Source organism: Misgurnus anguillicaudatus, unplaced genomic scaffold, assembly GCF_027580225.2.
Source record: "Misgurnus anguillicaudatus unplaced genomic scaffold, ASM2758022v2 HiC_scaffold_31, whole genome shotgun sequence".
Taxonomy (NCBI): domain Eukaryota; kingdom Metazoa; phylum Chordata; class Actinopteri; order Cypriniformes; family Cobitidae; genus Misgurnus; species Misgurnus anguillicaudatus.
Window position 1 is genome coordinate 1193686 of NW_027395281.1, and position 16469 is coordinate 1210154.

At 38.4% G+C, this 16469-nt stretch overlaps 1 protein-coding gene across 3 annotated transcripts in view; it reads right to left on the reverse strand.

Moving 5' to 3' along the window:
* Positions 1 to 16469, reverse strand: part of LOC129452888 (uncharacterized) — a 55601-nt gene that overhangs the window by 20206 nt on the left and 18926 nt on the right. Inside the window, exons 1-3 of one of the 3 annotated variants that reach the window (XM_073865377.1) lie at positions 11666 to 11850; positions 10937 to 11242; positions 10189 to 10524 (exon numbers count right to left, since the gene is read on the reverse strand). The exons of the other annotated variants lie outside the window; for them this stretch is intronic. Of the exons in view, the coding sequence (XP_073721478.1) occupies positions 10189 to 10524; positions 10937 to 11242; positions 11666 to 11708 (685 nt within the window). The 5' untranslated portion in view covers positions 11709 to 11850. Of the gene's footprint in view, positions 1 to 10188; positions 10525 to 10936; positions 11243 to 11665; positions 11851 to 16469 lie in introns of those variants that run through there. 3 annotated transcript variants of the gene reach the window in all.

The window sequence follows — 16469 nt, forward strand, 5'->3', positions numbered from 1 at the left end:
GAAGTAAAATTTAAATCATTCGAACTAATGTTGTTAAATATGGAAATAACCGATTGTAACCACAAACAGCTCTCTTTTGCCTTAGCTACAATCTATAGACCTCCGGGCCACCATGCAGATTTCCTTAAAGAAATAGCAGATTTCCTGTCTGAGCTTGTAGTCACTGTAGATAAAGCTCTTATCGTTGGTGATTTTAATATTCATGTGGATAACCCAAAAGATGCACTAGGACGTGCGTTTATGGATGTTCTAAATTCTCTCAATATTAGACAAAATGTGACAGGGCCAACGCATACTCGTAAGCACACATTAGACTTAATTCTGTCACTCGGGCTCAATGTTAATGACATCAAAATATCACCTCAGAGTGATGCAGTTTCTGACCATTACCTTGTGTCATACACTGTACTTCTAGATAGGATCACTCAATCCACAACATGCTACAGATTAGCCAGAACAATAATTTCCACCACTAAAGATAGCTTTATTAGCACTCTTCCAGACCTGTCCCAAATTAAACATGTAGCAGATAACTGTGACGATCTAGATATTGTAATAGAAAACCTAAACAAAGTCTGTTCTAACGCATTGGATGCCGTTGCTCCCATTCGAAAAAAGAGAATCAAAGAAAAACCGCCAGCTCCATGGTATGATCATCACACCGCCGCACTCAAAAAGGCAACTAGGAAAATGGAAAGAAATTATAGAAGCACAAAGTTAGAGGTATGGCGTGCAGCATGGAAAGAGAGTGTTAAACAATACAGACAGGCTATTAAAACCGCCAGATCTACCTATCTTAGCAAGCTTATAAATGAGAATCATAATAACCCTCGTTTCCTCTTTAGCACAGTTGCAAAACTGACTAGAAATAAAGAACAAACAGAAACCAATAGTAAACTTCAACACAATAGTAACGACTTCATGAACTTCTTTTCTAACAAAATTACGGCTATAAGGGAAAACATCGTAGCTACCCAGGCAGCCACCACTCTACCCGTTAGTTCACTTAACACTAGACTACCATACGAACATCTTGATTCATTTAAACCTACTACAATAGATGAGCTCTCTAGACTAGTTACATCATCCAAATCATCATCCTGTATATTAGACCCCGTTCCCACAAAACTGCTTAAAGAGGTATTCCCTGTAGTGTCAACCCCGGTTCTAAATATCTTTAACTCATCGCTAGAAATAGGATACGTTCCAACAGCTTTCAAACTAGCAGTTATTAAACCGCTGATTAAAAAACCACAGCTTGATCAGGGAGAGCTTAATAACTTTAGACCAATCTCAAATCTCCCTTTTCTTTCGAAAATATTAGAAAAGGTAGTGGCAAGCCAGTTACGCACATTCTTGACAAATAATAGTACATATGAAAAGTTCCAATCAGGATTCAGGCCCCACCATAGCACAGAGACAGCGTTGCTTAGAGTTACAAATGACCTCCTATTAACATCCGATCGTGGTGAAATCTCAATTCTTATATTATTAGACCTTAGTGCAGCCTTTGACACAATAGATCATACAATCTTACTCAATAGGCTAGAAAACTATGTTGGTATCAGTGGTCAGGCGCTAGCCTGGTTTAGGTCGTATCTAACCAATCGCTATCACTTTGTTTATGTAAACGAGGAAGAGTCATATCACTCCGTGGTTAAATACGGTGTACCGCAGGGTTCGGTTTTAGGTCCTATCCTGTTCTCGTTATACATGTTACCTCTAGGAGACATTATCAGGAAACATAACATAAGTTTTCACTGCTATGCGGATGATACCCAGCTTTACATCTCCTCACATCCCAGCGAAACACACACGTTTTCTAAGCTAACAGAGTGCCTTAGCGATGTTAGTGATTGGATGGCACATAACTTTCTTAAGCTGAACTCCAATAAGACAGAGATACTTATTATTGAACCGAATCGCTACAAACATAATATGTCAGATTACAAGTTGCACATAGATGGCTGCACTGTGGTGCCATCTTCCACGGTTAGGAACTTAGGTGTGATGTTCGACAGCAACTTATCCTTCGATAGTCATATCGCCAACGTCTGCCGCACAGCATTCTTCCATCTTAGAAATATCTCGAAAATACGCCATATACTGTCTACATCTGACGCAGAGAAGCTTATCCATGCTTTCATGACCTCTAGAATAGACTATTGTAACTCGCTACTCGGGGGATGCCATGCAAATCAAGTAAACAAGCTTCAGCTAGTTCAAAACGCTTCCGCAAGGGTACTTACTCGATCTAAAAAGTATGACCACATAAGCCCAATTCTGGCATCTTTACACTGGCTACCAGTTAAATATCGCATACAATTTAAAATATCACTAATCACCTACAAAGCTTTAAATGGCCTAGCACCCTCATATCTTAGAGAATTACTATCAGAATACAATCCATCACGCACACTACGGTCGCAAAATTCTGGTCTCTTGATTATCCCTAGACTATCAAAAGTGTCTAAAAGTGGAAGGTCATTTTCCTACTTAGCCCCTAAGCTCTGGAATGATTTACCAACCGATGTCCGAGAATCAGACACAGTCGATAATTTTAAATCTAGACTTAAAACTTTTCTCTTCAACAAAGCATTCGCATAATTTGTCTAGTAAAAGTACTAACTCGAAATAGTTATCTGTACGGAATAAAGCACTCGCGGTCATAACACAGACCAACCAAATAAATAAATAAAAACCTTATCTTAACCTATAGTCGGATTGCGATTCTGGAACTTTCGTGTTCTTGTGAATAGTATGCCATACAAACCCGTTTGCCACTGAACCTGCATTAACGACGACAGTGGGGCCTCCAGCCTTAGTCAAACGGGTTGGCACGTATGGTTGGGTTGTGATTTTGGCGCTTTCTGTGTCTTGTGAATAGTATGCCATACAAACCCGTTTGCCACTGAACCTGCATTAACGACGACAGTGGGGCCTCCAGCCTTAGTCAAACGGGTTGGCACGTATGGTTGGGTTGTGATTTTGCCGCTTTCTTTGTATTGCGAATAGTATGCCATACAGACCCGTTTGCCACTGAACCTGCATTAACGACGACAGTGGGGCTTCTGGCCTTAGTCAAACGGGTTGGCACGTATGGCTGGGTTGTGATTTTGGCGCTTTCTTTGTATTGCGAATAGTATGCCATACAGACCCGTTTGCCACTGAACCTGCATTAACGACGACAGTGGGGCCTCCAGCCTTAGTCAAACGGGTTGACACGTATGGTCAGGTTGCGATGTTGGCGTTTTCTCGTGATCTTGTCAATAGTATGCAATATAGACCCGTTTGCCACTGAACCTGCATTAACGACGACAGTGGGGTTACAGGCCTTAGTCAAACGGGTCGACAGGTTTCATTTTCTCTTAAAAATCAGAAGGTGACCCTTAGTTACCATATATACCGTCGCAGTGGGCCCCCAATTTGCAAAATCCTCAAACTGTGGATAATATAATTATGCCGCAATAGTTAGTCTGTCTGAAACTAAGCTGATTAAACCACATCACTGTGTGACACTTAGATTTCCATTTGAACGGCCCCTACGCTAATATGATTTTGTTTTTCTCTCCCTGTCTCGTCCCTGGGTCCCATTGACCCTGAGGACAATGGGACAAACAGACCCAGTTCCGGTAGATGTGAAAGTCGGCACACCTCTGATCTACTGGTCGTCCTTCAATGTGATGCCCAGCTGATGCCTGACCAACAACCACCGGCAGGACCCGCTTAATATCCGCTTAATCTCTGCTTAATCTCCGCTTAAGCTCCTTATCCGTTTATATGTGTGTATATACATGTATATCTCCCAAGGGTTTTTCCCTCCTAGGACTTTTTATTTTTATTTCCTCGGCTAAACAACCCGGGGTTTTTGTTTTTTTTCTCCTAGGGGGTTTTTCACCCCGGGGAGGTAGCCTGCTTGGGCTTAACTTAGCTTCTTCTCCTAGACGTTACATTAGTAATACGCTCGCTCATAATGTTGCGTCATAGCCGCAGCAAATTTGACTGCTTATGCTATTGTGTATTATGTTGTGCTATCTGTCGTTTTTCTCTGCTTTCACTGCTTCTATTAATGTAAAGCTGCTTTGAAACAATTGAGTATTGTGAAAAGCGCTATATAAATAAAATTGAATTGAATTGAATTGTTTTACACGTTGCGTTGTGTTTTATAGTGTGTTTTAACGTTTGACGAAATGTCAATAATAACAGTCTTACAATTAGTGTGCATTTGGCTCGCGATTGTGAGCTTTTATCGTGTAAATGGACTTTTTTTGGGATCTGATGTTCCGTTTACCGCTAGCCCAGGCAGGCTCGTTTACACACGGACTCAGCTGTTGGAGCTGAGTCGGCTTAACTTGGAGCCATCGCAATTATCCCTCTCTACAACACTGATTCCTTTGGAGTTAATACGTGGCAGTAAACGGAGGCGAATACGGAGGAAGCGAGGGTCTAGAGGAGGCATTCGTAACAGATTGAGGAGAAGAGGAAGCAGATTACCGCTACCTGCAATCACCTTGTCAAATGTACGATCATTGCGGAACAAGGCTGACGAGCTGTCTACACTTTTGAGTTCGGACTCGGATTACAGGCAAACAAGCTTATTCTGCTTTACAGAAACATGGCTTTCTGAAGATGTGGATTTTGAGTTGGATGGCTTTAACATCATACGCTTTGACAGGGATGTACGGAAAACACGGAAGTCGATTGGTGGTGGGCTCTGCATAGCTGTCAACAACAAGTGGGCTAATAACTTCACGGTGAGAGAGACTGAGTGTTGCAAGCACTTTGAAATAATGACTGTGTCCTTCAGACCTTACTATTTACCCCGAGAATTCTCACAGATTACGGTGATTTTAGTATATGTACCAGGACCTGATTTTACACTCGCTGCTGAACATATAGCGAACAGTTACAATAGGGCTGTCAATCAAGTTGGTGAACAACCTGTATTTTTGCTGGGGGATTTTAACAAGTGTGACGTTACCACGCATTTACCTAATCTGGAGCAATATGTTACAGTACCCACTAGAATGCATAATAGACTGGATTTGTGCTATGGTAATATTTCGAACGCGTACATATCAAAATCACGTCCACCTATTGGTCGTTCTGACCATAAGGTTATTCTGCTGTTGCCAAAGTACAGATCAAAACTCAAGAGGGAAGTACCATTGAAAAAAATAATCAATGAGTGGAACGAAGAGACTTCAGAAACACTAAAAGGATGTTTTGAGTTGACTGACTGGGGTTTGTTTTTTGAGGATTGTGGGAACGATTTTAATCTACTGACTGATGTAATAACTTCTTACATCTTATTCTGTGAGGATGTTGTAACTCCAACCAAACAAATAATAATACATCCAAATAATAAGTTGTGGGTCACTAAGCAAGCAAGCAAGCAACTTTATTTATATAGCACATTTTTTAAACAACAGACGTTGTCCCAAAGTGCTTTACAAAATAATAACATTAAAATCATACAACACAACAAACATACTTCATTCAAAAGCTAAAGAAAATAAATAAGTTTTTAAATAAGACTTAAAAGTTGTAACTGATGGAGCTGACCTCACATGTAATGGGAGACTATTCCAGAGTTTTGGACCTACCACGGAAAAAGCACGATCTCCTTTTGTTTTAAAATTACAACGAGGTACCTTTAAAAGTAGTTGATCTGAAGACCTGAGAGTTCTAAAAGGAGAGTAGGGAACTATAAGGTCACTAATATACCGGGGGGCAAGCCCTGACAATGCCTTGTAAACAAACAAGAGAATTTTAAAATCAATCCTAAATTTGACCGGAAGCCAGTGTAGAGATTGAAGTACAGGACTAATATGATCTCTCTTTCTCACCCCCGTTAAAAGCCTTGCCGCTGCATTCTGCACTAACTGTAAGCGGCCAAGCAGAGTGTGGGGTAAACCGATATATAGCGAATTGCAGTAGTCAAGCTTAGATGTTATAAAAGAGTGAACCACAATTTCTAGGTCCCTACTGGATAAAAAATTCTTTACTTTAGCAATTGATCGCAGGTTAAAAAAGCTTCCTCTGACAACAGCACCAATCTGTTTCTTAAAATTAAGCGATGAGTCCATAACTACCCCTAAACTCTTTACATGATTCTCAGTCTTTAGGGATAAAGAACCCAAATGATCTGAATAGGTGGATAAAACGGGAGAGCCTACGATCAGAACCTCAGTTTTACTCTCGTTTAATTGGAGAAAGTTGCTAGATAACCAGAGTTTAATGTCACTGTAACATTCCTGTGCTTTATCCAAAGAACAGGTTTTATCTAAGCTCACAGGAAAGTAAAACTGGAGATCGTCTGCATAGCAGTGATATGAAATGCTATACTTCCGAAAAACACTTCGTAGAGGGAGCATATATAGTGAAAACAGCAACGGTCCCAATATCGACCCCTGAGGGACACCACAAACCAAAGGGGACGATGTGGAAGAGAAATCTCCCAAGTTCACAGCAACTGTCCTACCTTTCAAATACGAAGCGAACCACTGAAGAGCTATACCCCGCACACCAACCCAATGCTCCAGACGACTGAGGAGAATTTCATGATCTATTGTGTCGAAAGCAGCGCTCAGGTCCAATAAAACCAGAACAACATTTGATCCAGAGTCCAACGATAGTAATATATCATTAGTAACCTTGAGCAGTGCCGATTCTGTGCTATGACAGGTCCTAAAGCCCGACTGGAATGTATCTAGAATATCACAAGTATTTAAAAATGAATATAGCTGTAAATAGACCACTTTCTCTAAAATTTTAGAAATAAAAGGCAATTTAGAAATTGGCCGATAATTGTGATAAACTGTATGATCCAAATTAGGTTTTTTCAACAAGGGGTGAAGAATTGCATGTTTAAAACTACTAGGTACCACTCCATTCATTAAAGAACTGTTAATTATAGCTGTTAGGCTAGAACTCACAGTGGGAAAAACATCTTTAAAAAGATGAGTGGGTAAGACATCCGTTTTACAACTACCTCCGTTTATTTTGGAGACAACATCTGCCAGCTGTACTGATGAAACTGGTTCAAAATTAGAAAAAGTGTTGGACAGTGCAGGATTAATTTGTAAACAGGAATGTACAGGTAATATTTCACTTCTAATCCTATCAATTTTTTGAGTAAAAAACTGTAGAAAATCTTCACAAGTTTCTTGTGTTGCATCTCTCATAACATCCCTTGTAGGATTTAAAATGGAATCAATTGTGTCAAATAATACTTTTGGCCGATTTGCGTTATCTGAAATGACCTTAGAATAAAATTTCATTTTCTCCTCCTTTACTACTTTCTGATAGTTAGCTAGAGAATTTTTTAAAATTTCAGAGGAAACTTGAAGTTTATCTCTCTTCCACTTTCGTTCAGCTTTTCTACATTCTTGTCTAAGAGTGCGAGTTACATTATTCAGCCACGGTTGAGAGATTACCTTTTGTTTCTTTAATTTAAGAGGGGCAACACAATCTAACACAGAAGTACATGACTTTGTAAAAGCCTCAACCTGCACTTCAATGTCCTCTCCAACAGCAGTGTCTATAACATGCGATGAATACATTTCGGAGAAAAGGTTATGAAAGTCTTGGAAGGACATGAAAGCCTGTCTAGTTAGAAAAAAGAAGGCTTTCTTAGAAGGTGATACACTGCTAGTGCGGGAGTTACAGAAAGAATTTAGAAAGAAGGCTAAGATGGCAAAAATTCATTACAAGGAAAAAGTGGAACAGAAATTAACCGCTGGGAATGCGAGAGAGGCATGGCAGGGGTTAAACATCATGATGGGGAGAACATCTAAACCTGTAGCGATTAACTGTCAAGACCCTGCCTCCTTTGCAGAGCAATTAAACCACTTCTTTAGTAGGTTTGATAAAGGCAGTACATCAGCCAGCTGGAATCCACCTAGCCCCAATCTATCCCACCAGACTATCATCATTGAGGAGCAAATGGTCGCATCTATCCTGAGGCGAATAAACCCACACAAAGCCCCTGGCCCTGACAGGCTCAGAGGTAGAGTGCTTAAAGATTGCTCCACCCAGTTAAGTGGAGTTTTCACCAAGCTCTTTCAGGGCCTCTTGGATTCAAGCTGTGTTCCTCACCAGTGGAAAGAGTCAACTGTCATCCCGATTCCTAAAAAGACACATGCCAAAGACCCCAAGGATTTTAGGCCAGTGGCCCTGACATCGCTGCTATGTAAATGTATGGAACGAGTGGTAGGTAACCACCTTTCCAGCTATGTGTCAGAAAGACTAGACCCACTCCAGTTCGCTTATAAAGCTAAACGTGGAGTGGAGGATGCAACTTTAACTCTCCTGGACACTGTAACCAAACAGCTGGACTCATCACATACCCACACAAGGATTTTATTCATGGACTTTTCATCTGCTTTTAATACTGTACATATATATACACTTTTGCACCACCTAGATGAGCTTCAGGTCCACCCAACACTGATTTTATGGATTAAGAACTTTTTACAGGACAGACCACAACAGGTGTGTGTGAATGGTTTTAATTCTAGGAAACAGATTTTAAATACTGGACTCCCCCAGGGATGTGTTTTATCTCCTTTTCTTTTTTCTGTTTACACAAATAATATCTCATGTAACAGGGAAGGAATGACCCTTTTAAAGTATGCTGATGATATGGCCTTAGTAGCCCATCTGTCTGACGCGAAGGCACTGTCTGACTACCATCAGACAGTTAACAATCTGGTCACAACATTCCAAAACATCTTTTTAGACCTAAATATTGATAAAACCAAGGAGCTGTGCTGCCAGAGTAGGGAAATTAAGAGTACACAGCACATGTTTCAACCACTCAGTATCAATGGCAAGCCAGTTGAACAAGTTAATGTTTTTAAATACCTTGGAACAGAGATTGATACATCTATGTCCTTCTCACAGCATGTAGACACTGTGTATAAAAAAGCCCAGCAGCGTCTACATCTGCTGCGGAAACTCAGAGATTTTAATGTGAGTAAGGACATTTTAATCAGGGTTTATCAATCACTCATCGAATCCTTAATAACTTTTAATATTTCATCCTGGTATAATGTCCTTACCGTTAAGTATAAAACAAAACTTGCACGTATAATAAACCAAGCCAGCAAGATAATAGGCCTCCCTCAATCCCCCTTAACAGAACTTCACAGACGGTCAGTGTTGAGGATAGCCACTACAATCACACAGGACCCAACACATCCACTCAATCAATCATTTCAGCTATTACCATCAGGTAGACGTTATAGGGTCCCACTTGCAAGAAAAAATATATACAAAAAATCTTTTATTCCTACAGCCATTACTATATTAAATGATTATTTATAGACCAAACATATTTTTGTATTTTGCACATGTATGTTGTAGAGTGGAATTGTTTACTGTCTATTTCTTATATGTTTTTACTGTTTTAATGTTATGTGAGCCTGTCTTGTCAAAGACAAATTTCTGTCACTTGTGACAGACAATAAAGTTTTCCTTATCCTTATCCTTATCCTTATTTCGGATAGATGTGAGAGAAGCGCAGCTGCTTATGATGCGCTGGTTTAATTTCAGATGCTAGGAGTCCAAGACATGCACATTAAGTCCATGCGCGTGCAAGAAGAATCCTCTCTACAAGCCCTCTCACGTAAAGTGAAGCCCACAAAACCTCATGCGAGGTAAAGCATGTGAAACTATAATAATAATAATAATAATAAATAATAATGGCCTATAATTTTTTGTCTTTAAAAAAATATAAAAATCGAGAATCGAATCGATTCGTGACCTTAGAATCGAAAATGTCATTGAATTGAGGATTTGGAGAATCGTGACACCCCTAATTGCAATGCATTACTTTTAAAAGTAACTTTCCCCAACACTGGCGGTACACGGAAAAAGACGAGTTAGGTCTCGAGGAGGTTATGTTTGTATGTGATGCAGTTTACAAAAATTTACCGACATTTACCAAGCTTTGCAACCCTACTCAGAAAAAGAGAAATGAGAAACACCACAGACAGCAAAATATGGAAAGCTGACATAAGCATTTTTTTTTTTTTTTTGCTTGTAGTAGTCAGAAACACAAATTAAATGAGCTGTGCATTTAATGTGGGGAAGTAAAAACATTTATCAGATGATTTTATTCAAAGATACATGCACATGAAACTGAATCTGTTTTTTACATTGAAAATCATTAGCTATACTCACCACAGACAGTAATATTGAATGTCTTATGTATAGTATGCATGCTGCCGATGATGTGTACTTGATAAAGTCCAAACTGTGTCGCTCCGATGTTTCTGATGGTGAGATCTCCTTTCTGATGATCCACATGTAGTTTGGGTACGATTCTTTTTTTCACAATATCATTTATAAAAAAGATATGGGCTGCTCTGTTAATTTGAGCTAAGACAGTTTTTTCACGTTCATAAAGCCACAATATATTCTCATCTGTCTGTATTTCAGTAAGATCAGTGTGTAGAGTAACAGAATCTCCCTCCATCACTGAAATTTGTTTCACTCCCCCTGTACCACCAAACACACCTGCAGACGAAATAGATATTTTAATTCAAAGTGTATTTTTTTATTATTAATGTGAATGGTTACCATTCTGACAGAATGTTTGGGACTGTCAAAATCTGTTATTATTGTACAAAAAAACAAGAACATTTCTCCTTGGGTTTCATAGAAAACCTAATGTTTTTTTTATCTTTGGGGTTAACAGTGCATGACTGGGTAAGATGACACATACACTTTGTGTATGTCACGAGTCTCCAGCTCATGTTAGGGATTTTTCTTTTTATATAAATAATAAGGAAATTGTTCAACTATCATACAGCATGTTAACAGAAAATGAATATGCAAAGCCATACGAAAGCAAAATCTTGGCTTTCAGTTGACGACAAAAATAAAACAAGTTGTCAAGAGTATGGAAATAAATAAATAAAATACTCACTAACACTGAATGTTTTTGTTGTGGTCTTCTCTCCAGTGATCTCTAGTTTATAAACTCCAGTGTGTTCAGATCTGATGTCAGTGATGGTGAGATCTCCGGTCTGATTGTTTAGCTTCAATCTGTCTCTGAATCTCACATCAGCTCCATCCAATGAGATTGTATCAGCTGCTCTGTTAATAACAGCTATGAGAACCTGATCATGTCCAAACATCCACTCGATAACAACATCCATCTGTATCTCAGTCACGCCAGTGTGTAAAGTAACTGAATCTCCTTCATTTACTAACACTGTACCACTAAACACACCTGCAGACAGAGAAAGTAAGAGATTAAACCTTGAACAAATTTGTATTAGTATAATTCAAACTTAAAGTGGGTTATATGTGCAGGGTGTGTGATTTAAAATGCTCCACCTTTTAAAGTACTTGGATAATCTACACCAATGCCATAAGACACAGCAATAATTATAATAAATAATATAGACAGACAAACAGATATAAACAACTAAACTGAATCATTGCTGTGAACAGTGCTTGAAAAAGCTAAATGACAATAACTCATCTGTGTTTTGATACAGAAACTTTGTAGCCTTGTTTCACTTCCTGTTTAAAATGAACTCCTTAAGCTTACATGTAAATGTAATAAATTATCCTAAATTCTCTTTACTGATCCAAATTCTCAAAATCTTTACAATTAATTTATAGAAAGTGAAACTGAAAGTCATCTTACCATTCACTATAAAAGAAAAAACAATTAAACCAATGGTCATCATGTTGTTGCAGTGTTAAGAAAAGACGGTCCCTTTGTTGTGTCCACTTTCATTACCACTGTAGCATCTGAAAAAAAAGAACTCGTGACATGATGGTATTTAAATAAGGGAAGATTTAAAATTGTTTCAGATTCGAATCAGTGGTTTAGAGTCTTCCTTTTCTTTATCAAGTGTTTGATCATTAATGTGTATTAATATGTCCAATCCAGTTAACTGTAAAACAATGTAAAAAATGTTTCATTATAAATCGTTGTAATTCAGCCTAAAACATCTTTGTATGTATACAATGGAAAAATTACTGGGAAATGGTTTCCTTGATAAAAAAAAGTAATCGATAATCTTCTAATGCTGCGTTTACACCAGTTGCGGTAGAGGCATCAAGCGTGAGTGATTTCAATCTTAAGTCAATGTGAAGATGAGCGTCTGGAGGTCTTGCGGCGCAAATGAGGCGTTTAGCGCAGCGTCTAGTTCGCACGAATGGGGCGAATTGAGCGTCTGGTCCGGTACGCGCGAATGGTGTTTTTTTGTGCATTTGACGGCAATTTGCGGCTGATGCCCGAGTTAAAAAAATTGAGCTTTAGCGGATTTTCGTGCCGTGTTAACCAATCAGGAGTCTGCTTGCTGCTGTGGTGGCAGCCCCGCCCGGAGTCACTCATTCAACATGAAGGAACCCTTGATATTGTTCGTAAGCAGTCACCCGCATCTATACGACACAAGTTCTTATTTCGGTAGAGACAGGAATAAAAAGGTCCTCGCTTGGAAGAGTGTCAGTGAGGCCTTTGGGCAACCTGGTAAGTTGTAAATACACATTTCACTTTTGAGTCACGTGACGTTTATCGACCCACGGCGTTTATTTCCCCCCTATAGTAAGGTTACCAAATACAAACCGGTAACTCTCTCGATAAATGCACAATCAACATCAGTCATCTTGCAAACAGACAACCGCAAAGCACTTGCCCCTCCCACAAGAAGCGAATTTTGCCTCTGATGCGCGTCAAATAATAAAAACACCTCAACAGTCAAATGTTTGCTTTTTCCATGTGTCTACTTCGCTCTAGATGCGCGAATGTAGACGTGATTTTGACGCCTCAAACGCGGTTGGTGTAAACGCAGTATAACACATGTTTAACTGGGTATATGTAATCTTTTAAAAGGCTGTTTCAATCAAGTGGGCTTCATTAAATTTTCGAAATGTTTTGAAAAGTTGTATCTTTCTAATAAAAGAACTAGATTCGATTTTTTAAAGGTGCATTGTGTAATTTTTAAAAGGATCTCTTGACAGAAATGCAAAATAATATACAAAACCATATGATCAGGGGTGTACAAAGATCTTTTATAATGAACCGTTATGTTTTTATTACCTTAGAATGAGATATTTTTATCTACATACACCGCGGGTCCCGTACATGGAAGTCGCCATTTTGTGCCGCCATGTCTTCATGGAAAATATTGATAGACAAAACATGTAGCCAATTATATAACGAATTCAAAGATCTCTGTGTAACTTATCTGTGTTTGGACTCATGCTGCGCTGCAAGAACTGACAGAGAGATGACATCAAAGTACCGTGAGAGCGAGTTGAAATTAAACTACTCCGTAAGATTTCTTGAAGAGCTCTCGCGGTACTTTGACGTCATCCTTCGGCGCCGCATAAAGTCAGTGACGCGGCTGACGTACGACGCGGCTGACTGCTATTTGTTCTGCCCCAGCTTCTTTATTTTTCTTTTGTTTTGTGTGCCTGAGCTTCATTTACAGTCTGGGGAGACGCACGCTATAAGTTTTTTAAAAAACTTGGCAAACATGTCTGAACAGGGCAGCCGCGTCACTACAGTCACGTGACTTCACGCTCGAACCAGAAGAGAAGACAATGCTGAATAAAGTCGTAATTCTTGCTATTTTTGGACCAAAATGTATTTTCGATGCTTTAACACACTCTAACTGACCCACTGATGTCACATGGACTACTTTGATGATGTTCTTATTACCTTTCTGGACATGGAAAAACCGTACATAGATTTTCAATTTTCAACTGCAAAATGTACGCCTTTAAATAAACAAAAACTGCTATCTCAAACATGGAGAGGCTTCTTAAATTCCTTTTAAGTTTCCAATTTGGAATATTTCCCATAAGTTCCCATAGAAAGTTTCCAGATATGTACCGCCCCTTTTGCAACCCTCTAGAATTGTGACATCTTGCAGTAACTTGGCATTACATTAGCAATGAATCTAAAACCCTTTTCACACACAGATTACGGAAAAAACACGGAAAATGCATCCCTGGATTTGTCTTTGGATTGTCTGATTTTGCTTCATTCACACTGCCAATGATTTTGACACACAGTGTTGTGTCACAGTGGATTTGAAACCAGGTCTCTCACACCAAAGGCGTGTGTCTTATCCACTGTGCCATCACCACCACCCACTTTTTGAATTCACGCCCCCATTTTGGAAAGCAACAGCACCAGTCTGCAGTTCCTCATTTGCAACAAGTCGACTGTTTAACCACTAGGGCCACAGCTGCACCACATACAGTAAGTTTATGCTGCATAGCCCTACCTTCTTGACATCCCATCAACTCGTTTGTTTAGTAAGTCAGAGCATTTCAATGACTGTGCGTGACTATACAACACTTAAGTACTTAAAATCTGAAATGTTGAAAGTGATTCACACATTTTTCATTCTTTGTCGAGTGTTGAAGAAAATGTTTCTCATTTATGTTTATCTCCTTTCGTGCTTTTGTGGTCTGACTGGTAAGTTATACACATTTTAAGAGTTATAAAAATTATGTTTATGTTTTTTATTTTATAGTTTAACTCACAGATGTAAGATTGAATCAATGTCTGTAATCTCTCATAATATAATATTTATCTTAATGTTCTGTTAAAGAAGATCCGGAAGTTAAATTGTGTTTCTCTTCTTAGATGATCTTATTACTGTGAAACTTTAATTCTGTCATCAATAAAAAATTAAAATGGACTTTGGCTTGATGAGTGAAAATATTCAAATGTCTGAATTCACGGAACCTTGCGTGTGTCCTCTTCTTCAATGCTGTTGTTTTAAGTCTTTAAAAATTTGATTTCTCAATATATACAAGGTCCAAAATACATTTTGTCAAGTTAATTTGTCTCTGTTTGTATCTGCAGGTGTGTTTGGTGATGAAGTGAAGTCAGTATCAGTGATGGAGGGAGATTCTGTTACTCTACAAAGTAATATTACTAAACTACAGACAGATGATATGATACTGTGGAAGTTCGGACTTAACAAGACTCTTATAGCAAGAATCAATGGAGTGGCAAAAGAGATCTCAATATATGATGATGTTCTTGATGGGATATTCAGAGACAGACTGCAGGTGAATAATCAGACTGGAGATCTCACCATCACAAACATCACAACTCAACACACTGGAGAGTATAAAATAATCATCAGTGGCAAACAGAAGATCTCATATGTTTTTAATGTTATTGTCTATGGTGAGTGAAGTTTTGGCATTTTTACTGTCGAATGCTTGTTACACATTTATCTTACTATGAATCTTCAAGGATCATCAGATAAGACTTTATAAATGTGGAATAAATTCAGATTAAAGGATAATTTAGGTAAACGCTTGTATTAATGTTTGTTTTAGACAGAGAGTGTGAGTATATGATATACATACACACATTATATTTCTTTGGTCTTAGAGTCCTCCATGTTCTCCCTCATTCTTATCGGTTGTGCTGTTGGATGTCTGATGATTTTGGCTTTAGTTCTGATCTGCTGCATCTGCAGGAAACGAAAAAACACAGAACAGCGGGGCAAGTGAAAACTACTGCTAATATAATTTTAATATATTGAATTAATGTCTGATATAAACCAATAATGTACTTTCATGTGTCTATTATATAATTGTTGAGATCATTCATTCATACATAAATTTTAAAACACACTGAAACTCGTTTATCAAAATATACACTCTAAAAAAATAATCCGTAAAAAAACGGATAATGTCCTGGCAGAAAATTACCGGCACCTTTTCCGTTATGTTTATATAATTTCTGTTTATTCAAAAACTGAACATTCTGTAGATTTATAGAACACTGTCCGTAAATTTACAGAACATTTTCCGTAACCTTTAGGGACACTTCAATCTGCCTATGAAACGCAACAATGGTGACAATCAACAACAAAGCTTCATGCCGAAATGCATGCTGGGTACCAGGATTGCAGACAACTCTCTTAACATTTACTCTCACCATTGTTGAGATTTGTATCCAAAGTATTGATGTCTCTGAAGCAAAAACCACAGCTGACACATTTGCAGCAATCTTATTAAATATAGTGTGTATTAGATCAGCATAGAATGTCTCTCTTATACATTTCTGTTCATTATTCTTATTTTATCATTTTATATTGAAATGTTAGGCAGCTAAACATAAAAACAACCAAGCTTATATGACATCATAGACAATTCTTCTTCCTCAAGCAACAAACAAGTTGTAATTGCTACAAGCAAAAACACTGTTGCAATGCTAACAGAGAAGAGTCAGTTCTGGAAGGTCAAGGGACAAAAGCCTAACTAAAGGGAACACTAATCTCCATAGTGGTGACTTCAAATTAATCTAAAACAAACACAAACTGGAGATTTAATGTGATAAATGTTGTGGTAAATATCCATTTGACTTACACGTCACGTCAGAAAGAAGATTTGTCTACTAAATCACATTTGTCGATGTTGGAATAGTTTAACACTTGTATCTTGTTCTGACAGCATTTGGTTAGAAG